This window comes from Pteropus alecto, unplaced genomic scaffold (assembly GCF_000325575.1).
Source record: "Pteropus alecto unplaced genomic scaffold, ASM32557v1 scaffold3, whole genome shotgun sequence".
Lineage (NCBI taxonomy): Eukaryota > Metazoa > Chordata > Mammalia > Chiroptera > Pteropodidae > Pteropus > Pteropus alecto.
The window spans coordinates 1,101,362-1,127,198 of NW_006442484.1; the positions used below are offsets into that span (position 1 = coordinate 1,101,362).

Consider the following 25,837-nt stretch of genomic DNA (forward strand, 5'->3'; position numbering starts at 1 on the left):
CCTCCCAAGGTCTAGAGCTCTGGGCTTTGGACGCCTCTGCCGTTTGTCGGACCTCCAGCAGCGTGTGAGCCCTACAGTCTGCCCCAGCAGAGGGGGCAAAGCCAGGATGCCCCCTCTCCTCTCTGGGGTGTTACCTTGGAGTTCCGAGGCCCCTGTGGGAAGGCCCCTACATCAGAATCCTCAGTTACGGCCGTCCACTCATGTGGCCGCTGGTAGGAACCTTCACCCCATCCCATCCTCAAGGGGAAGATGTACCTCTGCCAGCTCTCTCCTGCTCCCCCACGCCGTCCCCACGCTGTGTCAAAGACATGGAATTGCCTGTGCATCCAGGAGGGGCCCATGTTTCCCCAGCAAGCAGCTCTTTTTCCTGGGAGTCGTGGCTGAGAAATCCAGAACCAGGCTCTAGGGCTATGCTCAACAGAGTGGGAGCAGACAAGGCATCTGCTCCCCTGAGACTTGTGGGAGCCGAGAGAGACCACCAGGAGACAGAAGCAAAGTCATTTCCGCTAGTGGTGGATGAAAATGAGACAGGGTCAGGGCTGTGCCCAATGGGGTGCCCCCCCCGCCCCAGGAAGGCCTCTCTGGAGAGGTGACATGGGAACGGAGATCTGACTGCAGAGAGGGCGTCTGTGTGTGAAGATCAAGGGGAAGAAGGTTCTAAGCCCGATGGACAGGACGGCACGTGCAAAGGCCCTGAGGTGAAGGAGTTTTTCTGCCCCTCCCGTTGGGACGGACCAGCCTTCCAGCTGGTCTCTGCTCCGCACTCGCCTCTCCGCACCAAGGGCAGAGAGTTCTTTCCAAACCCAACTGCTTCCGCTTAAAATTATCCAGGAAGATCCCGGTCCCCGTGGGATAAAGACCTAAAATCTGGTAGTCGGTCGGCGAGGTCCTGCTTGAATTGCTCCCTTCTCCTGCCATCGGCAGCCCCCCCTCCCACCCCATTCATACCTGTTTGTGCTCAATTGCTAGCACAGCCCAGCCTTCATGCACGGAAGCTTCTCTTCCAGGGCCTTCCTTTCTGAGTCACGGACGGGACCACCGATAGGTGGCTACTGTCACCTAAAAACCTTGCCGTTTCCAGCATCGAAACATGTGGCAGATGCAAGGGCCGTGGGCCTCTCTGTAGCTTGCAAGAGGGGATGCCAATGTGTGAGGAGGCCAAGTCCCAGGCGGGGCTCCTTACAGAAATGGTCCCCAGCCCCCTGGCCAGCCTTCGAGTCACTGCGATGACCCTCCACAAAAGTCTCGGCTTCTGCTGCCCCAGTGGATTTCACTGGCCCCCTTGAAACCTGTCTCCTCTGACCTCCAACCACGTGATGGAAAGGTCCACTTGAATCACCGGTCCTCCCTGTGGCAGCCGGGACCCACGCTGGTGGGGAAGTGAGGGTGAGCCGACAGCGTGGACGTGGGGCCTTCACCCCACTTAGAGGACCATGACTCACCCCCGCCCCGGAGCCTCGTCTTCCTCCCAGGGCTTCGCGTACGTGCGCATCCAGGGGGAGACGGTGCACGGACCCGTACCGCCCTGCCTCTCGGGTCTGACCCAGCCAGACTCTCCTCCGTCACCAGCCTCCCCACCGCCTCCCCAGGATTCCTGCGGCAAATCGAAGCCCCGGGGCGGACCTGGCCCGCTCCGCGCCCACCCTCACTCCTCCCCCATTCATTGCCGTCTGGACAAACCCGTTGACCGCCCTGACTCAGCTCCTTGCCAAAGTCCCAGTTACCTGTCATAAATAAACGTGAGTGGACAGACAGATGCACGGACACAGAGGCACTCTTAGTGCCCTAATTAGACTGCGGGCTCCTTGGGGACAAGGCCACATCCCATTAGGACCCACCAATAACAGCACTAATAAATAGTGAGGTACCTCCCCTTGTGTAGTTTATTCTTACCTGACGCCCAGTCTCCCCATTAGATTATAAACTGGAGGACAACATCCACCTCACACAGCCACCTGTCACCCAGCGTGACTCCTCACGGCGGTGGCTCAGGAAGCATCTGTGGTGGACGGTCCTGTGTTAACCTCCCATTGTCCCACAGGCTTTCTCCTTCCTCCCCAACTGGGCTGCAGAAAGACACATCACAGTGTCCAGTCTCCCCTGCTGCGTGTGGCCCCGAACCCCACAGAGACCCGTGGTGAGAAGGCACTGTTGTTTAAACGATAAATTCACGTACGGAGCCCCCGGGACAGGACGCGAACTTACGAACCACCCTACACACGATGCGTGTATGGTTTTGGTTTTCTGTCTGAAGCTCCGCGGAAGCTTCAGGGCCTGAGCACGTCTGTGCGGTTGCCGAGCATGAGCAGGCGGTGTCTCAGGCTCAGGTTGTCCTTGTGCTCCGGCAGGTCAGTCGCCAAGTTAGGAGACGCCCCGGGGGAACAGGCCGTCCTTAGACCCTTGTGAAGAAAGTCCCATTGGGATGCGAAGGACACCTGCCTCTCTGGGTTGCCCAGGCCTGGTGGCCTTGACCCAGCCTGGCCATCCCTTACAGCCCCCGATAGCCTCAGGCTCCAAGGACAGCAGCGTCCTCAGGAGTGTACCAGGAAAGAAATGGGTATGGACCGCCCGCAGGCCCACCCTTTGAAAAGCTGCTGGTTTCCTTGGGATTCTCCATTTCCCAGGACGTCACGAGTGAAGGTTCTGCTCCTGACAGTGGAAGTCACCGTACACCTCTGGACTCCGTCATCCCATGCATAAAACGAGGGCATTGAGTGAAGTGACCTTTTAAGCCCTGGCGCTAGAGTAGAGAGTCGGGTGGTGGCAGTGTGGCCTCCAGGAAGGGATCGTCAGAGGTTCTCTGCGCTGCGGGCCGCGGGTGGCCGCAGGGGGACGGGATTCTGTGATTACGGCCTTCACATCCCTTCGAACCAGTTGCTCGGGTGACCTGCCTTGGGCTGGATCCCATTCACGTCAGAGGTTCTCTGGGCTGCGGGCCGCGGGTGGCCGCAAGGGGACGGGATTCTGTGATTACGGCCCTCGAACCAATTGCTCGGGTGACCTGCCTTGGGCTGGATCCCATTCACCAGTGGAGGCAGCCTCACGCTGCGTGCGCCCGGACGGGTATAAATTCCGATTCTCGCTCACTACGCACGCCAGGCGTGCTGCTCACCTTCCTTCCGATGGAGAGGTCCTCACTCTCAGTCACACGTGGGACACCCCAGGAAGCGTCACAGATTATGGATGCCTGGGTCGCACCCGGGCCCGTCTGATTTGATCGGCCTGGGGTACAGTAGGGACACTAGGCTTTTTAAAAGTTCCTTACGTGATTCTGACATGCAGCTGAACTCGAGGGCCAGGCCTTCCTCCGTCCTCCACGCGACGGCCACAGCGGCCCTCGCGAAATACAGCCAAGGCCGGCCCTGGCTCTGCAACCCAAGACGGAAACACAGCTGCCTCACTCCGGTGTTCGAAGCCTCCTCCACTGTGCTTCCCCACCTGTTCGGGGCTGAACTGTGTCCCCCAGCGTTCATATGCTGACGCCGTGACCCCCAGCTTTACCCCGAGTGCCTCAGAATGCGACTGTACTTGGAGACAGGGCCTTCAAAGGGGCGATGAAGTTAGAAGGAAGCCATTAGCGTGGGCCCTCACCCAGTCTGACCGGCGTCCTCATAAGACATCCGAGCACAGAGAGGTACCAGGGAGGGTCACGCGCGGAGGGAAGGCCGTGTGAGGACAGAGAGAAGGGGCCATCTGCCAGTCAAGGGCACAGGCCTCAGAAGAAACCAGGCCTGCCAGCACCTCGATCTTGGACTTCCAGCCTCCAGAACTGAGACAGTAACTTTCTGTCGTCTTAGCCGCCCCCGTCTGTGGAACTTTGTTACAGCAGCGTGAGCTGACTAACACCTCACCTTTCCGGAAAGGCAAGAGGCATGCGGTTAAGAGCAGGGGGTCTGGGGGCGGACTCCCTCTGCCATTTATAACTGAGGCTTTGGCACCTTCCTTCTCCGTGCCTCAGTTTCCCTGTCTGTTCAATGGGGAATGACAGCAATAGCTTGCAGGTGGGATTACTGGAGAGGATCCCATGAGTTCGCGTTCACACAGTACATGGAATTTGGTGGCACGCGGTCACATTCGAGAGTGACTCTCCTCGCTCCCCGTGTTGACAGAAACCTGTAGAGAATTCCTATGAGTCTATCTGAGCCCAAACTGATGGGAGTTTCCAGGAAGAAGTTCTCCAATGCTTCGGAGAATGACAGTTTTGCAGCTTCTTTTACGCCTCTGAAATGGGGGAAAGACCGTAAGGAAGATGACAGTGGGTGGGAGAAAGCCAGGCGGGCATTGAATTACAGGCTAGTTAATATGAGTACGTGCTCTCCTGAGGGGAGGTGCGCCCTCAAGGGGTACCACTCCTGGCATTTCCTGGGTGCACAGGAACAATGGGCACGGCTGGCTCAGAAACTTTCACTAAAGAAGCGATAGGCCCGGGGCGTGACCTGGCCAGGTAGGGATTTGTAATTTATTGCTGCAGCCGTTTTCGACCACACGTGTTACCCCAGCGTGTGCTCCCCTCTTCCTCACCCATCTCCTGGGCTCCAGACGCTCCTCTCCTACCCTCCGCTCTCCTGGGATGCTCCCTCTGCTTGGGCTCCACACTACTACCCCGCCCAGCCTGCCAGTGGCCGGATGAAGTCCAACTCCAGGCCCTCCTGCTCTGGAAAGTATTCCCAAATCCCTCCAATCAAAACTACTGCCTCCTTCCTTGTATTCCAATAAAAATGTTTGTACTTCGTAAAAAGGGCCAGGAAGGAGCTCACAAAGGCGTCCTGTAGGGCACTCGGAGCCACACCGGGAATTCCGGTGTCGAATATACAGCCACGAATGATATGCCTTCCACGAAATAAATGACCCATGTTCATATTTACGGAAACTAAAGAGAAGACTTAACCCTGAATGATCTGATTTTCACCACCTCTCAGAGCCATTCAGCGGCCCGACAGCCCATGGAGAACGGATTCTTCTTCCTGAGAGAAAATTCGTCTGGAAGCCACACTGGCATTTTTAAGCTTCTGGGTCACCATCGAGTGCAGCCGAGTGGAGGCCGCCAGCCTCACGGAATGGGGTGCCGGGGTTCACCTGGTTATAGGCACAGGGGGCCTTTGGTACCCTCAAGTGCCATTCCACAGGCCTCCATGCCTAGCCGGCTTCTCGAGACCCCATAAAAATCCAGGCTTAGAGATTTGCAGCTCTGAGGTCTCAGGGACTGTTAACAACGTGCAGAGATGCCCTCGGCAATGTTCCTGTGACTTGGCTGGAACGCCTGGACCTCCAGTAAGACCAAGGCTCCCGAAGGCCAAGAACCCATCTTGCCTCCTTTGTCACCATATCTCAGCCCCAAGCACCATCGCTGTCCCAGCAGGAACACACAAGCCCACAGCTGGAGAACGGGTGGGTTCCAGACATCAGCTCTGAAGTGCTTCGACCACAGAACATCTTTATGTCACATCTGCTGTGGGCCTCACCTACCTTTCCTGAAAGACAGGCCACCCAAGCTTGCCAGTCAGCCCGGAAGGTTGAGGGCAGCACAATTAGATTCATTTTCCAGGAGCATCCAGTGTAACCTACGAGGGACATGGGCTCCCCTGGCAGGAGCGGCCAGGGGCCTCGTGGCTGTAGTAAGGCCAACCCTGGAGAAGCTTTCAGTTCAGACGGGAGCTCTAAGAGCCCAGTTAGCCCAGTATCCTGCTGACCCGCAGCCATTTAGCCAGAGGATTGGGGCTGAATGTCCCCAGAGATATCAGTATATCCTTTCCCTTCAATAGGGGAAAATATGCTGGTTGGTACCCAGCTCTCTCCTCTGGTCCCTCTGGTGACCTGGCCTCTGTAATCTACTTCTCACCTTATCTCCTACAGCATCTCTGCATTTGCCTGGGTGCTGGCCCCCACGCCCCCAAGATAACGGCCCATCTGCCAGCCCTTCTGGAAACCCAGCATGAGCAGGACCTCCCTGCAGGAACCTCCTTCCTTGGGATCAAGAGCATCTACTTTCCTGAGCCCTGCAAGTCCCTGCCATCGGCCTGGCTCACAAGCGCACTTTTTGCTTGCTATTTTATATTTTATTTTCCTATCGAGTCTCCCCGAGGGCTGTGAGTTTGCTTCAGGACAAGGACATTATCTTGCTTATTTCTGTGTCCCTTGGACTTCATAGGAACTTAATAAATATTTACTGACCAACTTATTGTATATTTTGGCCCTTTCGTAACAGGAACAAGGCCTGTTTATTTGCTTTGCTCAGTGGCCAGCTTACTGTGGGGCTCGCTTGGTTTTCAAAATTATGGTCCTTTTCGGGAAAGAAAGAATGGTCGAGGGGGTTGAGACATTCACTTTTTACCCTAAAGACTTCTGTATTCTTTAAACCTTTCACAGGGAGCATGCATTCATGTATTACTTTTGTAATAAAGCAATATTTTTAGATTATGTTGTGCATATAAACATTGTCTCATTGAAGGGACAAGATGGCCTTTTGGGTAAGATTTTCCCATACTTTTCTCCGGTACCTCAGACGCAAATTCAGACGCACTCTCTCCATTTTGTAAATGTGTCTAAGTACATGAAATTATAAGGGATTAGGAATTTTGTGTGGGCTATCATTGGGGTTCATTTTTAACTGCCTGGAGTCATTTGCAATATTATCTCAGCTGTGAGCGGGTTATAGTTAGTTATAAGAATCCCTTCACACCAAGATGAAAAGTTATTTGCTGTACTCTATCCTCTGGTTTTGCACCGGGAAGGGTGGCCAGCAAACCACGCTTACCCCTGGTTCCCACAGGAGAGGAGGGCCATGTGCCTCCACCCCTAAAAAAAAACCTTTATTTGAAATGTCTTTTCCATGTACCCTGCTCTGAATAATGGAGTTTCCAAAACTCTCTTGCTTTTCAGAGTATGAAATTTTCAAAAGAAGGATATTTTTGAGTTCAAAGTGCCTATTTCAAATCTCTGATGGTTCTCTTGGTCTGGCATTTACCAGCAAGAATTTGAAAAACAACATCCTATAGGTCAGTTCAGTAGCTGGAAAAATGATCCCAAGCCAACGTCATTGGCACATAATGCTAAGATGAATCTCTCCACAAAATCTTTGCTTTTCATTGTGTTCTGGGTCCTGGAGGGGCCGGCGGGGCCATCTTGCCTGTCTCCAGGCAGACTGGTAGGTGGACCTGCGTGGGGTGGAATTTGTTGTCGCAAGCAGCCCAGACTCACTCAGCACCGACCCTCCAGACGTCTCAGCTCCGCCAGCTCTGGCTTGGGCCTGCTGGGTGGGTGACCAGAAGGCCAGAGCTGCCCAGCGTGGGAGGCCATGGAGCTTCCTCCTGCCCCAGACCCACCATAAGCAGCAGACCTCCAATTCACCCTGAACCGGCTCCAGTACCTGGGATTCTGGACCAATGTTCCGAACCCACCCTGGGCCTTCTGCTTTTGCTCTGGCTCTGAGCATCTTCAAAATTGCCGTATAAGACTTGAAAACTCAGAAGAACTTCTGAAATCCAAAGCAAGCCGCTTCCCGTCATCTTTCCTCGCAGGCCCTTGTTTCTGATTCCTCAGTCGTTCGAAGGTGTCCTCTGGTCACTGGCACCATCCTCGCTGCAGCGTCTAATCCTGGTCTGGTTGAGTCGTCAGTTTCTAGTAACGTGATTGTTTCTCCGTGGGTTGCTACTGACGTTTGGAGTAGACACTTCTCTGTCCTGTATTATGCAGGCCATCTGGCAATCCTGGTCCAGCTCACCAAATTCCAGGAATCACCGATCGTCAGATGACAACAAGAATCCATTCTCAGCCTGGCGTAGGGAGAGGGTGCAGTACCACATTCAGCCTGTGTGTGGTGGGGCAGTACTACCTCCACCCCTGAGAGTGGAGGGCTATACCACCCCCAGCCTGGGAAGGGGAGCAGTGCCGTTCTCAGGCTTGGGGGCAGCAGTACCACCCCCAGCTGAGGACCACCTAATCCCAAGCTTCTTAGCCGTACACTCTGGAAGGCAGGCATCTCTTTTTCCATCACGAATCTGCAGCACCCAGCAGTTAGTGCCAGACTCATGGTAGGACATCAGTAAACATTTGTCAAAGGAATAAATGAGTAAGATCCATGAACAAGCTTGAAGAGGGACTGTGAACGCTATAAAATTATGCAAAATGGGTGTATGTCTTATGCGTCGTGCGCGTGTGTTTTCTGAGGCAAGCGTTCCCAGCATCTTTCAGATTCTCCAAGGGACATTATGACCTAAAGGGACATTTGGAAGACTGGCCCAACCAGTGTCTACTACTAGCCTGAGGTTTCTGTCCCTGCAAACATCACCGCGCAGCGCCGGCGTGTTTTACAACTGCAGCTCTGTACCGACTGCTATGCCGATAACCCCGCGGAGAGGACCGTCCTGAAAATCCCAGGGAGAATCTGCTTCTGGGAGTCCCACGAGCCAGTCATGGAAGGGCCGCCTTCCACCCTTAACAAGAAATGGCCTTAGTCCTGGGTCCGTTGACTCACTACTAACAAGAAAGTTTGGTAAGAATAGGGCAGGAATGAGACGTGTCCCTCCCCAGCTCAAGAATATTTCCTGGGTGGTTCTCCTAACGGAAGCCAAGGAAACTGGTAACATTGCTCAGTGTCCCGTAAGCCAGAGCTCACGCAGCAGCTTGGCAGAGGCGGCTGAATGGAATGAGTGAGGAGTCGCAACTCGCTTCCTTCCTGAGAGTTCATTGTTGATGCAATTGTTTTAATAAAATAGAACCAACGCCCTGAGGCAGGAAGAACAATTGGGCCAAGCTTGTGGTTTTGCAGAGTGGCCCCGCTCCAGATACATCTGCGGACCTGAGCGAAGGCCCATCCTCAGCTCGTGGTCCTGTGGAATGGTAGCTTGGCCACACTGTGGTGGCTTTGAGTGGGGCCTCAGATGGGTGGACACGGAGGGTGTTAACATAATGAGGGCTTGTCCTCGCTGCCTTCCCGGCATCCCTCTGCCTGTCCCGAGATTGTCTCGTCTCAGGAAGAGAAGCTGCAGCATTCCAAAAAGGACATTTGGCCAGGGGAGGGGACACAACGGAGGGCTGGAAGCGCCCCAGCTCAGAGTTAATTTCTAGCGCAGTGAAGCATTTGCCAACAAGTCTATGACATCATTTGCCCCAAAGGGATCCTTCTACTTGCAGAAGCTTCCAGCATATAGACGAGGTCAGTCATGAGCCCAGATAAGTCCCTTGGGGTAAGATGGAAACTCTGAAGAACCTCTGATGGTCCAGAGCAGGCTTCTCAATCTTTAGTGAGCCTAAAATAATCACTTGGAGAGCTTGTTAAATCACAGATTCCAAAGCCCCAAGCCCAGATCATCCATCCATCAGGGGCCTAATGATTTTCATTTCTAACCCACCCCGAAGTGATGCTGATGCTGCTGGTCCTGGAAACACACTTTGAGAACTCCTGGTCCCAGTGAGGGTTTTCACACTGTGCTCTATTGCGCCCCCTTGTGGGGTAGAGAAGGGATGAGAAAAACAAGTGAATGAGACTGTGTTCCCATTTCCGTGATCACCGTACAGCACACCTCCTAGGCTGTTTTATGAATCCGATTTCTGCGATTAAATGAGGAATCCCCAATAAAAAGGAAGGGGTGACCACTGGCCTGGAAGAGGTGGTCCAGGCCTGCCTGAGGGATGTCCCCAAAACCGAGCTCTCCCTCTGCATTCCAGTGTACCAGTGTCACAGGGCAGCCTCCGCCAATAACCCAAGAGCAAAACCCCAAATAACCAGCTGAGCAAGCCGAAGCGCCAGCTCACTCCGACTCAGGTCGCAGAGCCGGCCCCTGGAGCGCCTTTGGCTTTGGCCGTGGCAGTGGTCTTCTGCCTGACCGTCTGCAGCTGGAGGGGTTTCCCCCTCTGCCTACAGGCTGGCCGCTCAGGTGTGGGGTAGCAGCCTGCTCCGGGAGAGTTCATCCAGCACTGGATGGTCCCCAGGCCCATCGGGAGCCTCAGCATGGCCACCACGTCCTCCAAAACCAACCTCGGGATGACCTTTACCCACCTGTCGCTTGGACCCAGCACCAGTGCTCTAGGGTCGAGCCCAGTGTCTGGAGTCAGCGTGTCGGGGTTCGACTCTTGGTTTTCACCACCACCTAGCTGAGAGATCTGGTGTGAGTCACCTTCCCTAAGCCTCTGCTTCCTCTCCTGTAAAACAGAGATGCTCGTAGTATCCGTGTGAGCATTCAACACAGCTGTCGACGTGAAGCTTTCTGTACTGTGCCTGGCATGGCAGAAGCCCTCATGAAATGTTGGCCAGTTGTTACAAAGCCTTCTCTCTTACCGTTACCTCAGTTTGACCACGGAGGAGTACTCATGTGTATTAGTGTGCTAGGGCTGCTGTAACAAATGACCACAAGCTGGGTGGCCTAAGACAACAGAAATTTATTTTCTCACAGACCTGGAGATGAGAGGTACAAAACTGAGGTGTTGGCAGGGTCGTGTGGCCCTGAGGGGTTTAGGGAAGCATCTGTCCCAGCCCTTTCTCTTAGATTCTGATGGCCGCTGGCCGCCTGGGCCTTCCTGGGCTTGTAGATGCATCTTGCTCGAGTCTGCCTCTGTCTTCACAAGGTGTTTTTTTTTTTGGTCTGTCTCTGTCTCATCTTCTCATAAGGACACAAGTCAAGTTGGATTAGGGCCCACTCTAATTGAGTATGATGTCACCTTAATTTGGTGATATCTGCAGAGAGCTTATTTCCAAGTAAGGTCCCATGCACAGGTACCAGGGGTTAGGACTTGAATATCTCTTTTTGGGAGACATGACTCAACCCACAACAACACTGCCAGACTGGAGTGAGACCACGGGGCCCAGCAGCCATGAGGTCCTGGGGGAACCTTCACTGTGAAGCTGTATGGATTCCCCCAGACTTTGACTAATTGTCCTACTGGTTGTGTTTTCCAGGGTGTTCAGACTTACATCTCTTGGATATGTTGACCCCGACTGAACGAAAGCGACAAGGATACATCCACGAACTCATTGTCACAGAAGAGAACTATGTGAATGACCTGCAGCTGGTCACAGAGGTAACAGCAGCTGTGGGTGCCCGGGGGTGGCGGGGGGCGCTGGGAGAGGATGAGGAGAGAATGGGGGGCCTCTGCCGAGGAGCACTGCGCCCTGATTCTGAGCCTGAGAACCTTTCAGATGTGTGGGGAGCACCCGGATGGTAAACCACGTAGGAGATTCTTACCCAAGAAAAGATGGTTAAATTCTCATCCTCGGCCAACTCTGAGTCCTCAGCTCAGAGGGGCAGAGATCACTTATGCCAAGGGACACGAGTGAGGAGTTGCATGGGTGGGGACACATGGACTGTGACTTGGGAGTCTAGGCTGTCCGCAGAGTTGCAGCTCAGCCACCAACTGGTTGATACACAGAGCAAGTCACGTCTTCCCCTGGCCTTCAGGGTTGGCATCTGAAAACGGCAGCCATCTGGCTGATGTCTTGAGTCGTTCCTAGTGCTACGTATTGATCCTGAGAGAAATCCGTTGCTGAGAATGAAGACGTTTCCTCCCAGGTCCCCTCTTGTCTCAGAGGATGTCTCATTTTGTGTCTCCTACTGAGGAGTTGTTGAAGGGCCCTGTCCAGAAGGATGGGGAGATGCAGAGTTGGGAGCCCCTGCTTTTCAAGAAGCCTTTTGTCCATATATCTGGGAAGTGGCTGTATCAGGAAGCAGGTGTTTGCAGAGCTGGATGTCAGGGTTACTCTGCAATCTGACAAGTACCGTAGTAGTTTAGAGACTCCCATCCCCACACGCCAGCCCCCTCACCACCTAGGAGTTGCGAAACCATCTCCTCTGAGTCTTAATGGCCAGGAAAGATGTGACTCGGCCACCCAGTGTTGAAGGAGTACAGGGTGCAGGATGGGTGTTGGCCCATGAGGCCACCATTAATGCACAGAAAGCCCTTGTGTAAATTCAAAAAGATGACCCTTTCTCAAGACACTTGACCGTCATGCAGTCTAGGATGTCTAGGATGTGCACGTCACCCCATTAGATATGGAACCTTTGTGCAGTATATGAACCTGGTATGTGCCAGGTTCAACATCGGTTAAGGATTCATGAAGAATAGGGTTTCTGGGGGACAGCCTACCCCCTACACCCCCTAACTCCCGCCCCGTGCAGCTAAGTTTATTGAAAGATAGACCGTCCTATCCGTACAGAATCTCCAGGAGAGGCACACGCCTGCAGCTTGGGCGAGCCCATTTCTTTCCCAGAGCCCAGGAGAGGAGCCGCGCCCACCCTGTGCCAGGCCAGCAGGTGCTGGCTCTGTCCCCGGCCCAGCCCGGGCCGAAGGCAGAGCAATGGAGTCTGTTACGGGGGCTTTGGGGGGCCCGGCTGCCGGGAGCCGCTCCCCTCAGAATACCCAAGGCTTGATTGCAGCAACACTGCAGGCGAGGATGGAAGAGTCGTCCACACCCATGTGCATTTTTAGGCTCCCCCCGCCCCCCATTTCCCACTGTGCCCGTGACCTCACCATGGACAGGTAAGACGCTGTGAGGCATTGTCCAGGCCTCCCAGCTTTGTCCTGGTGGGGTAAAGGCCTGTCTTCCCGACCTCTGTGGCCTTCCTTGCAAAACAGTGCAGACCTCATGGGGACCCCCTCCTGCCCTGGCCCCCTCTTCTTCCCCCCAGGCAGAGGAGGGGCCATCTGCTTCAGAACCTGCGGGAAGGTGGGGCGTTCTACTTCCGGCCTCCCAGCGAAGCCCCGCAGGTGCTCGGGTCGGTTCCATGGCTCTGAACGGATCTGCGTGTGCGCGTGTTTGAGTTTTAAGCTAACTGCTTTCTGAACTGCTTCGTCTTCTGCATCTGTAGATCTTTCAGAAACCCCTGATGGAGTCCGAGCTGCTGACAGAGAAAGAGGGCGCCACGATGTTTGTGAACTGGAAGGAGCTGGTCATGTGCAACGTCAAGCTGCTGAAGTGAGCCGCCGCGCCCCGCCCTGCAGGGTCCGCCCTGCGCACCCCCAAAAAAAACCCCCGCCGTCTGCGCGCCCCGCCCCCCGCGCCCCCTTCGTGCGCGCTGCCCTGTCTTTCTTTCCACCTCTTTTGCTCATTTCCACTCACAAGCACCATGGCTCCTTTTGGCTCGGATGCTTTGCAAAACACGTCCCCAGATTTTCCTGATGGAGAGTACACGGCCAGGGTACCCCGGGTTCTGCTTTTCCCGTCCTTCTCCAATTTCCGGAGCTTGGCCAATTCTGGCTCCATCCTGGGTCTCCACAGGCAAATATTGGGCTCTCGAGGCGTTCTTGGCTCCTGTGGGTGGAAAATGCTGGAACCTTCCACTGCCCACCACAGCAGCGGTGCCTGGGCACGTGCTGGGAGAAGCTGGCCCGGAGCTTGGTGTTCTCTTCCCAGTTTAGTTCTCAAAGGCAGCTGCAGGGCAAGGGAGAGGCACTGGGCCAGGAGGCAGAAGATCTGGGTGTGGGGCCCACCCCACTGCCCTGCCTCCTTGAGCCTCAGTTTCCCCACCGATAAACAGAAAGGATTAGATTACATCATCACAAAGGTCCCTTCCAGTTCTAAGAAAACCTTTCAAATGCGTGTCCACCAGGCACTCATTATAATAGCACTGGCTAGAACACAGACTAAGTCCATAGTGATGCAGCCAGCTGGGAGGAAGGGCCACCTTCCCCCTGGGCCTGAGAACGAGGCACTGCCCCCTGGGACTGGGGCCCACTCTTAACCTCTGTGTTCACACAGTCCAGAAGGTGGCTATTTCCTAAGTGTGACCCCTGCCTTGTTCTCGTAAGGCCATTTCAAGTCCTTACTCTCCTGAGTGCGTTCAGGAGTGGACAAGGCATAGAGAGAGGAGGGGCCGAAGGTAGATGTGAGGAAGATGTGGAATGTTCTGAAAGACCAACTATCAAAGATGACCCCAGGGGTTTCAGAGAAAGCATTTTCATTGTCCTCCTTGAGGAGGGGGCTCTAGAAGCTTCTGAGCGTAGGTCTGGGTCAAACTCAGGCTCACAGCCTGCTGTTGCCCACTGGCTGTGTGTCTCTGGGCAAGTCACTTGCCGTTCCCCAGGCCTCAGTGTCCTCGTTTGTAATATGGGGGTGAAGTGGTACCTACCACGTGGGTCCACAGTGAGTGCTGAGCCTGGGCCGCAGTGACCGTGGTGTTAAGGGCTGAGCACCCACCCTCACCTTGGGGAGAGACGGCCCCGTCACCTGGGGTCAGGGGATGAGTTAACTCTTAAACCTGCAAGGACTAAACCTGGAGTGTTGGAGACAAATTGTTTAAAAATAGACACAAAAGTCCAGGGGAAGCGGAGAAGGGACAGGCCAGGGGCCCGAGCGGCGTAGGGGTGCGTCTGGGCACTGGGCCTGTCATCCCACACACAGTGCTTACAAACTGCAGGCTCTGGAGTCAGATCACCTGGGTTCGAGGGCTGCCTTTGTCACCTATTAGCTTTGGTTGAGTCATTCAATTTCTGTGCGCCTCAGTTTCCCTAAAAGTCAACAGGGATAATAAGTAATATATGTAAAAAAAAAAAAAAAAAAAAAAAAAAAAAAAAAGGCATTCGATACAGAGGATGTATTAATGAACGCCAGCTCTTTTGACCGTCCACTTGGCTTTCAAGGGCCAGGAACGCTCTTTCGTTAAGCAAGCAGGGAGTGCTCTTTGAAATGTCTATTAGCTGATCCATCACTCGAGGCCTCCAGTACCGTAACCCTCTGTGAGATGACACATCAGCTCACCGAAAGGCAGAGCTGCAGCTGAGGCGACTGTCGTGCGACCCCCAGGCCTGGCAACACCCTCTGTTCAAACTCATGCAAGCCCAGTCCTCATTAATCTTGCCTGTGCAGTGGAACATCCCAGAAGGACACCCACAGCAACCTGACAGGTGCCTGGTCAGAGGCGGGGCCTGGTTTTAGCTCTACCTCCCGGCCTCCTGGTTGGACAACATGAGTCTACAAGTGCAGGCCTCCCGCACTCAGGAACCGGTTTAGCTTCCCCCAGACACTGTCTACCTACACGCGATCTTTCTTCTTTTCCCTTTTACTTGTCTCCCCATCATTTAAAAAAAGGGGTGGTGGTGGAAGTACTTTCATTTCCTTGTAGAAAGAATGTTTTGCTCCTCATGGAAAAATGATGGAATGACAGAATTTCTTCCTGTTTCCATCCACAGCAAGTTTGTAACATGATTATTTGGTCTCGTCTCCCCAGATCAGTGGTGATTTCACCCTTGAGCAAATTTCTACGTGTTGGGAGATATTTCACACTATCACCACTGGTGGCACTGGCCACTGGGCCATCCCGAGGGTACCAAGCTGCCACTGCCCACACCCCAGGTAGCCAGTGCTGACCTCTCCTCACTAGGGCATCACTAAGTGTCCAGGCCATATAACTTATTGTCCCTAAAGTTACTCTCCTTGGCTTGCTTGCCCAGTCCAGGGATTTTTTTTTTTTTCCTCTTAAACTAAAAATGTAGGTGAGAGAAAATAAAATGATCTGAAGTTTTTAAAGCCTAATACTAAGATTACAGAGCCTCCTTGGAATTATATAGCTCTACCCATGACTATGAAGGCAGCCAAAGGAAGTCACAGTGACATCCTCCCATCCTCACGTTAAAATCATATAGCATACTATTCTGTTCCATCCACCCACCCATCCACCCATCCATCCATCCATCCATCCATCCATCCATCCATCCACCCACCCACCCACCCGTCAGTCCGTCCGTCCATCCATCCATCTAACCATCTATCCATCCATCCACTGGCGATCACTAAGGTGGGCAGAACACACGCATGGCCTCATGTGTTGGTCCTGCCCTCATAGGGCACTGCCATCCTTGTGTAGAAGCTCAGTGTCGTGCCCTCTGCTGGATGCTGGTGTTAGGGGTTTGTGTGCCCGAGTTGGGAGGGTGGGTGCACATTCCTGCCTCTGATGGCCCTGAATGCTCAGACTGCAGTAGGGCCCCACACAAACACCTCCCGGTCCCTGCTGTCCCTTCTCAGCTTCCAGAATATAGTTTTGGGTCCATTGATCCATTATCACATTGATAAGCTTCTCTCTCCAGAACTCCTCCTAATCAGGTCAAGTTCAAATCAGTGAGAGCAAAGAAGCAGTGCACAGCACAGGCGGTTCAGACATCATTTATCCCTGGCTTTGGTGAACGTAATGGGTTTATTTTTCTGTGGCAGTTGATTTACCATCTTTTTTTTCTTTCTTTCTTTTTTTTTTTTTTTTTTTGCGAGGCAGCCCTTGGTTGACCTCACAGATTGCAAGGACCTTGTCAGTTTACAATCCCTTATTTTTTTATTTTATTTTTTACACCTACAGCACTTGGTCTTCCTAGGTGGTCTCCCATCCAAGTACTAACCAGGCCTGACCCTGCTTAGCTTCCAAGGTCAGATGGGATCAGGCTTGTTCGGAGTAGCATGGCCGTGGACTTGATTTACCATCTTAATCATGTCTGTTTAGTTTGAAAACGAGCCTCCATGTCCTCTATGTCCCCTGGCAACACTGGCTTTTCTTGGGTGGCACTGGCCTGAAAACAGGCTCAGTCCTGGGGCCACACCAGCCGGGGCCTTCACCACAGATCGTCTGTAATGTGAGACATCGACGCAGGGGCCCTGTCTGAGTTATTAGAGAAAGGATTCCATAGTTCTCTATGAGAGAAGATTGTTTTTCATGCTGACTCATTTGGCAAAGTTCTTTTTTAAAGTTTTTATTCCCGAGAGCCAGCAAACAGTCATCAGGCCAAAGAAAAACGCTCCGGTGACACCTCTCTGTAGCACTAGACTCATTCCTTTTCCTGTTCCTTTTCTGCCACATAGACAAACCCTTTAGTGGCCCCGGGGTTCGTGCCCCTCACACACATTCTGTTCCTGTCCGACCTGGAAGTGTGCCGTGTCGCCGTCAGACAGTGTGCAGGCACGGGGCTCATTCTCGTGTTTCCATGCAGAGCGCTGAGGGTTCGCAAGAAGATGTCCGGGGAGAAGATGCCTGTGAAGATGATCGGCGACATCCTGACGGCCCAGCTGCCGCACATGCAGCCCTACATCCGCTTCTGCAGCTGCCAGCTCAACGGGGCTGCCCTGATCCAGCAGAAGACGGACGAGGCCCCGGACTTCAAGGAGTTTGTTAAAGTAAAGAGCCTGGGCTGAGCCCAGATCCCGCCCGGCCCCCTCCCCGCCGCCAAGCGGTCGTCTCGGGCACCGGGGCTGATTCAATGTTCGAGAGCGTATTTCTGCTCAAGGAACTGAGGTCTTGGCTGAACAACAGGGGGCTGGCGCTGGCTGGCAGGTGTGGTAGTGAGCAAAGGGAGCTTGGAGAGGAGGGGCCGGCCTGCTCTGGGAGCTTTGCTCCATCGTCCAGGTGTCAGTGGTGGTATTTGGGTGGGGTTTGAACTTCTCATCTGGCAGGCCCAGTGGGGCTGGTGGGTCTCAGGTTTCCTAGTCCGCATAATCTGAGCAACCTCAGTTCTTTGCTGGGCTCTGTCCTTCACCTGCAGAGGGGAAAGCCAGAAGCCCTAATGGACCATCTGTTCCTTTCCCAGTTGGTTCTTCTTGATGGGCTCAAGCTCTAGGCAGCCCATGGGGGTGAGTGTGGGATGCCAGGACCTCTGTCTCAGGGACAACGGAGGTCTGGAGAACCATGGGTCCACGGAGGGACTTTCAGGGTGGTGTTGCTGGAGTCCTCAGGGCCTGAGTCTGCTGTCCTGAGACTTGACCTTGGCCCTGCTGGGTCCCCACTGGCCTTGCCAGCCCACACAATCAGCCTCTCTGAGAGGGGAAAAAAAAATAAGAGGATAAAATAACTTCTGTAAACAGGCATGTTTTGATGAATAGACGACGACAACAACAAAACAACAACAACAACATAATAATAATAAACAGGCTTATCTTTATGCCACATGCATGTGGGGGTGGGCCGTTCCCTCTTCCTCAATGATCGTGTTTGTGAAATTTCCACTGCGGTCTGATCTTGAGCATAGCATCATATGTGCTCTTTCTTCCCCCCCCTGATGTTTCTCAACATTAAATCCTTCGATTTGCTAGCCAATGAATGGGGCGTTCCGAAGTCATTCTAAGGGGAGAAATATTGCTAAGACGTCAGCCTAGAATGGGGTGCAGACTGAAGAGGAGATGCTAGACTGCCAGGTGCCGTAGGCCATCTGGTCTTTCAGCCAAAGGTCAGGTCCACCCTGGGCACAGCAGGATGAGTTTATCACTGGATGCACTTGAACTTCAAGGAAATGCCGACATCAGCCCAGGGGAAAGAGCTCGTTGCCCCTTCTCACCTCTCCCTTCCTACCTCATTAGCTCTCCCTGCCTCATCTCTGTGGGAGTTTGACATGCTTCGCCAGCTGCAAGGTGTCCCGGGAATAGTGATGTCCACAGCTGGAGCAAGTTCAGGTGCTGACAGTTCTCAAGGCCTGGGGCCCAGGTCATGGCCGCTGTCTGCTTCTAAGGCATTAAACCTGACCAGAGCCTTTGAGAGCTAAGTCACCGTGTAATCCCTGTGGCTTGTAGACAAGACCACCTCTTGGGGATGGAAGGGTTCTAGCCCTCCAGATGAGCTGACAGAATTGGCAAAAGTGGTGGGAAGAAAGAGGCTGGGAGTCCAGGGCGGAGACACCCGCCAGCCCCGAGACTGGAGCCCGGGCCCTGTGTCTCAGCTCCGCCGTCCCCACCCTGCCTGGGGCTCCCCCACGCGTGTGCCAGCTCCACCCGAAAGAGTGGATGACATTCAGCCCTCCCAGCACCCCTGGGACATAATGGGGATTTTTATTCTGACCCTATAGTCTCGTGATGCTCCTTGCTCCTGGGAAAGTTATAACGTTTTGGCAGATAATCGGAAGAAATATTCTCTAACCTCATCTCTGTAAGTAAGGAGCCCTGTGTCCCACGGAAAGAATCTGGAGAGCGAGGGTTAAGGTTAACACTGGTGGCTGAGTCACATCTGCGGGTCTCCCATTCTCCATCTGGGAAATGCCTCGACCGGGACCAGATAAGCTGTCAGGCCCTTCCCTCTCTAGGCTCCTCAGTTGTCCAGATAAATGAGACGATGCGAGGGGTGGGACATCCTAAATAACACCAGTGTTGATGTCACTGACTGGATTTTGCAGATATCTTAAGTGCATTTTTTAAATTTCTTGTTTCAGAGATTGGCGATGGACCCTCGCTGTAAAGGAATGCCCCTCTCTAGTTTTATACTGAAGCCTATGCAACGGGTAACGAGATACCCACTGATCATTAAAAATGTAAGTACCCGTCTCGCCTTTTCAAGCAGTGAAATGCTGTCTCAGCATTTCAGGGATCCAGGGTCATGGGCAAGTTCTCCAGCCAGCACACCTGGTATCTGTTGTGTAGAGATCATATACCAACAGGGTGTATGAGTCACCTGCTTGGTAACTCAGAAAGAAAAGCTGTTTATTGTGAAAAGGGCTAATAATGCTCAGCCTTCAGCTCTGCAATCAAGTGGCTTCTACCCTATAAGTTGGAAAGCGAGAGCTCATCCTTGGATCTTTCCGTAATGCAAGCATAGTGCCTTTAAAGCCTTGATTTTCCTAGCAAGAAACAGAAAGAAATAGAATTCCTACCACTCATCTTCAGAAAGCCACTGTGAGATACTCTGTTGACATTAGATGATAGTTGTCCTTCTGCTATTTCAAGAAGCCAGTGCCAAAAAAAAGAAAAAATAATTAGGGTTTCAGAGGCCTCATCTGTAAAGTGAGTGACAAGACTTAGACATCCTCTGAGCCTGAGATTATGTAACCACAGGGAGGTTTTAGATCAAGTTCCTTTTAGAGGAGAAGTTAGAAACCCAGATCCAGACACTGGTGTGCTCACCGCTACTGGGGTGGTGTTGCCTTTTGGGTCTCTCAGTGGTAGAGTCAAGGGTATGTGTATGTAAATATATTCACACACATATACGTAAGTGAACACACACATATTTATATGTATGTGAAGATCAATCTATGTATATTTTAATGTACATTAAAACCTATGTGTTCACACCAGTACCTCCTGTTCTAATCTAATACCGTAGAGCCTATTCTAGCCTTCGCTCTTTTTATATATTTATAACTCCCTTCTCTATGAGAAGCCAGGCTCTCCTTATCCTCAATATGTTTATGAATTTTCTCGAAGCTTTTATATGTATCAAATCTCCCTCCCGTGTAAGCTGTCTCATTCCAACCCCAGCTCAACCTCACAAAATACACTCTGCCCCCATTGACTCGGTTAAAGAACTAGTGTTGAAAGAAGCTTTTCACCTAATGTGTCCTCTCTTCCAACTCGACAGTTACTATTCAACTAGCTCCACGCCATTTTTTATTTCCCCCAATATTTAATCACACATGAAATTGGAAACAGACTTTTAAAACAGGTGTTCTAGAAATAGCCGATGGAGAAAAAAACAAAAATCAGAAAACTGAGAGGGGCAAATATCCAAAAGGAAAAAAAGTGTCATTATTTGCAGAAATATGATTGCTGCCCTTCGGAGAACCCGAGAGAATGAACTGAAAACTAGCAGAACTAAGAAAAGAATTTTAAAAGGTAGCCAGTGATAAGACACATGTGGAAAATCATAAAAGTATTAAGATTAAAAATATTTTTTATAACACCGAGGTGGAGAAATTCTTAGCATGGTACCAAAGACAGGACCTTAAAGAATTTGAGGTTGTAGCAACTCTAAAAGAAATCTTTAATTCTCATAATGACCTGGATGCTCATTAAGGAGAGTAGTTACATAAATCGTGGTAGATCTGTACTATAAAATATTTCAAAAGATAGACAGACTCTATGTCCTAGCCTTCCCACTTCCCATATAGTTATAACTTCCTTCTCTGTGGAGCCTGGCTTCCATTATCCTCAATTTTCAAGCGTTTACCGATTAGCATGGAGAGACATCCAGAGAATGCTAATAAGTTAAAAACAATAACTCTTCATGAGCAATCCTACAGGTTGATCTGTTTTGCAAAGCAGAAGAAAAATTCTATGTGTGACTATTAAATGTATGTAGAACATCTAAAGCAGGGGTCCCCAACCCCGGGTCCATGGCCTGTTAGGAACTGGGCAGCACAGGAGGAGGTGAGTGGCGAGCAAGCAAGCAAAGCTTCATCTTTATTCGCAGACACTCCCCAGGGCTGGCATCACCGCCTCAGCTCCACCTCAGACCATCAGGCATTAGATTCTCACAGGAGCACCAGTCCCTGGTGCCAAAAAGGTTGGGGACCACTGTTCTAAAGGAAACTAGAGGGATGCCCTTTGGCCTGTGGTCATGGTTACTTCTGGGGTAGGGCATGCTCTACACACTTCTGTATTGCTGGAATCTTGCATACCAAGAATGCGTCAATAGAGTATTTGCACAACCACATTTCCTAAAATTTTCTGTGTAACAAAAGATAATGAACAATGTGAAAGACAAATGATAGATATAAACAGGGTAAACGTTTTTAACTATATATAAGTAGATACTGGAATATATGTATGTATATATGTATGTATGTATGTATTCTTTCTATTTATCTATCTATCTATCTATCTATACCTACCTACCTACCTACCTACCTATCTCTATCTATCTATCTATCTATCTATCTATCTATCTATCTATCTATCTATCTATCTATCTATCTAAAGCACCTTACAACTCAAAAAGAAAAAGATAAATACCCTAATGAAAAAATAGGTAAAATGTACAACTGCACATTTCTGGGAAGCAATGTAGAGTTTTAGTAAAGAACACATAGTCAGGAGCTAGGCTCTCTGATCTGAATTTTGGTACCACTACTGTGTGACCTTGGGAAAGCTACTTAACCTCTCTGGGACTCAGTTTCTATATCTGTAAAATAGGAACACTAATTGTATCTACTGCATAGTATGCAGAGTATTGTAGAAATTAACTAAGTTAATATATGTATAGTGGTTGGCTCACACTAAGCATTATATAAATGTTAGATGAACTAAATATACAAAACGTAAGAAATGCATCACAAAACAAGAAAATACCTTGATTTGGAATTGCCAGATAGGCATATATCGGAAAGATTGTAGGTCCCCAGTGTTGGCAAGGATGCCAGTGGAAGGTAAATTGGTTAAGCTTTTTGGAGGGCAATGTATAGCTCAAACTGCACTTCCATCTTTAGACATTTATTTGAAAGAAATAATCAGAAATATTGGGAAAATGGAAACAACCTGAAGTTTGTTTAAAGGCATTGTGGTTCATCCTTATAATGACATATCATAGAATCCTTAAAAATGATGGCATAGATCCATATGAAACGGACACCAAACAATATGCTATAACTGCTACTAAGTGACAAAACAGCAGTGTACAAAATGGGATAGTGTTGTCTTCTAGTTTGATCCAATTTTTATTTTTAAAAAATTTTGTATATATACATATATATTTAGACAGAGTGTATATATGTATACAGAGGTTGTCTGTAGAAGGAGAGATGATGGGTGATTTTTAGGTTCTTTATAACTTCCTGAATATTCTAAATTTTGTACATTGCACAATCTTATTTTTACAACTGGAAAAATCGATAAACCTATTCTCATTTTGAAACAAAACAAATGAATTCACACAACCCAGCTGTGTGGTCTTCGGACTTGGCTGCACAGTAGAATCACCTGGAGAACTCTAGAAAATTCCCATTCCTGAGTCCCACCCCCAGGGATTCTGATATGGTCAGGGACAAGGCATCATGAGGTTTCAGAGATTTTTATGTAAAATCATTACAGCCAGGTTTGGCCCAGAGGTTAGAGCTGTTGCTTGTAAATGATTGGTGGACATACAGGACCCAGAAGGTGTGTGTTTTTTCAATTTGGGTGCTTACTTAGGACCTGAAACCAAAGTACACTTTTGAGATGCGGTACCGTTCAGGGTAAGGCCCACCTGAATTATTTGCACAGGCGTATCTCGGAGATATTCCAGACTACCCCTATAAAGTGGACGTCGCAATAAAGCGAGTTGCAAGAAATGTTTGGTTTCCCAGTGCCCGTAAAAGTGATGTTTACATAATACTGTGGTCTAGTAAGTGTGCAATAGCATTATGTCTAAAAAAATACACATGCCTTAATTTAAAAATACTTTATTACTAAAAAATGCTAACCATCATCTGAGCCCGCTGGAAAAATGACATTGGTAGACTCGCTCAACCCAGGGTTGCCGCCAACCTTCCGTTTGTAAAGAGCACGATATCGGTGCAGCACTATAAATGAGGCATGCGTGTATGTGGACGAGGCCTGAGCGGTACGCCTGCTCCTGCTGCATTCCACAGGTGGCTTAGGGCCTTTCTTTGTTCTTAGGGCCTTTCTTCATGAGGACTGCTTCGAGTGGCCTCCAAGGCCCTTGAGAACCGGAGGGATTGCTCTCATTAAAGGCCCACGTGCTCTGCAAAGTGCTTCACTCGTTTTGTCATTTGGTCTTGCAAACAGTCTTATAAGGGAGGTGCTATCAGTGCCTCCATTTTTCCTATGCAGAATATTTCTGCGACTGGCTCATATCATGGCTGGTCAGTGGCAGAGCAGGGATTTCCATCCAGGAGGTCTAGCTCCAGAACTGGCACTCTTAACCACTGGCTGAGAGTGGTTTTTTCAGAAAAACACACATTTGCTCCGATGCGTCTATTTGCATTCAGATCCAGGGGTGCACAGACACCTGCAGCTGTGAGCGGACCCAGCGAAGGGCCATTCTCTCTAGGGAAATCCAGGCGGAGGTGTGTTATTGCCCTTGCTGCCGCCACTGCTCTCCTCATACCCCGAGAATAATGTGGCATCCCCTGTGCCCCGAAGGGGACCCTGCCCACAAGGGGTGACTGTCATGCTCCGTGTCATTGCCCCAGTGGGTGCTCGGAGCTGCTGCGGCTCCTATGGGCACCGTTCAGGAAAGGTCTGTGCTGTGCCCTGCCTCTCTGGGCCTGACCGCCCAGGACAGTGAACCCCAGGAGGTCGTTGCCTTCTGTTCTCCCATGCAGATCCTGGAAAACACTCCTGAGAACCACCCCGACCACAGCCACTTGAAGCACGCCCTGGAGAAGGCGGAGGAGCTGTGTTCCCAGGTGAACGAAGGGGTGCGGGAGAAGGAGAACTCGGACCGCCTGGAGTGGATCCAAGCCCACGCTCAGTGTGAAGGCCTGTCTGAGGTTAGCTGCTCTGAGGGCGGGGCCCGGGCCTTCCCAGCCTGAGCCTGGGCTGCCAGCCTGCAGGAGGGCCAGAAGGATCGGGAAGTGTCCCTGTCCAGCACATAGCTTGCTAGTGTCTACCTGGCTGCTTCTAACCTGCTATTTAAACCCTCGCTACGTTTTTCATGTCAATTGTTTATTTTTTTTCATACCCAGCACTTCTATTTATTTCCTCTCATCTGCTGGTTTCCTTCCTGTGTCTTGTTCCTTGCACGAGTGGCCACGCTCCTCATTGATTTCCTAACACATGTGAAACATACTCCTGTGTATTTCAAATCCGATCGTTCCAGTGGCTGAGGTGACGGATCTCACTCTTCCGTCTGCCGTTTCGGGCCCCCTCACCACACAGGCCTGTTTCTGCATATTTACTGTTATTTTTGGTTGGGAGCTCGATGTTCCTTGGAACTTTATCTGTGTGATCTTTGAGGTCTGCAGTTGCATTCCTCCTAAAAGGAATTAAATTTAGAGAGTTTTGGGGGGAATTGCATTAGTTGTGTGAATTATGGTTCTAAACTTGTATGAGAGCTGCCTTGTGGTTATACATTCTTAGGGGCATTTTTCCCCGCTCCACTTACGCCAAGGTCCAAAACAAGCAAGTTTTCTTGCTATCCCTTCTGTGCTTGAGTTTACTTGTCATTCTTCCTCTGGGGTCCAGCTTTTTGTGATCTCCCGTGAGATCCCTCACCTCACATGGGCCCTGGATACATCTCCTGTCTTTTGCAACCCATGTAGCGGAAGCTCAAGGTCACCAGAGTTAAGAGAGCCTCCCAGGGCCAAAGCCAGCTCTGGGGCTTGTTTATCTCCCAGGGTTTGCATTTTCATTTTGTTTTTTGCCCCTGTAAATCTCTTACGATTATTTCTACTTTAACCACCTTGCTTGCATTTAGAAAGTGAATTTTTATATTTCGCTCCATTTTTTAAAATTTTCGTCTGGTTGAGTCAGAGTATCTAGTCCACCACACTGCCAGAGACAAGTCTCTCTAGTCTTCTCTTCTTGTCACTCACCTTTCCTTTAGGTTCATCCACTCTTCCTGCCTGTGCTCGCTCTTCCTCTCTCTGCCTCTGTGCACACACACGTGTGCACATGCACACACGTACATGCACACCACTCACTAGCGTTTACCAAAGTGCCCAAGCAGAACGTGTGCCCCTCGCCGACCCTCCCTGTGGCTTCTTCCTTCTAACCAGCTTCAGAGGCGGTCACTCACTACTTGAGAAAGTCACCACCAGCCCCTCCCCACTTCCTGTGCGCCTTCAGCATAGATATGGGATAAGCAAAGTTGTAGAAATAGCCCTGTGGAAACCAAGGTGAAAGGTGTGGGCTCCCAATTTGGAGTTCTGCGTTTGTATGCAATCTAGGGGCTTCCAGTGGTGGGTTGGCTCGCTCATTTGTTCGTTCATTCATTCATTCAATAACCATTTATTAAGCACCTGTCCACATGCCATTGCTCAACACTAAACACTGAGGACATGAAAACCAATAAGATGTGATTCTCAAGGAGCCTACGATCTTAGAAGGGTCAAACCAATATCTACAACAAAATCTGAGAAATGATGGGAAGAACTAGGCGCCAAGGGCTGTGGGAACACGTGATGGGGAGGAAGGGACACTCGTGGAGGGATTCGGGGAAGTTCGGAGAAGGTGACACTTGGCTGGGTGTTGGAAGATGAAGACATCCTTCCAGGAGAGAATCCAGGGGAA

At 51.0% G+C, this 25,837-nt stretch overlaps 1 protein-coding gene and 1 pseudogene across 1 annotated transcript in view; one reads left to right on the forward strand and one right to left on the reverse strand.

Annotated features, from left to right (window-relative positions):
* ITSN1 (intersectin 1) overlaps positions 1-25,837 on the forward strand; it is a 178,887-nt gene that overhangs the window by 139,032 nt on the left and 14,018 nt on the right. The window contains exons 29-33 of the mRNA XM_015596590.2: positions 10,895-11,016; positions 12,801-12,907; positions 16,903-17,086; positions 19,105-19,203; positions 23,929-24,096. Of these exons, the coding sequence (XP_015452076.1) occupies positions 10,895-11,016; positions 12,801-12,907; positions 16,903-17,086; positions 19,105-19,203; positions 23,929-24,096 (680 nt within the window). The remainder of the gene's footprint in view (positions 1-10,894; positions 11,017-12,800; positions 12,908-16,902; positions 17,087-19,104; positions 19,204-23,928; positions 24,097-25,837) is intronic.
* Positions 16,269-16,387, reverse strand: LOC112470633 (annotated as a pseudogene).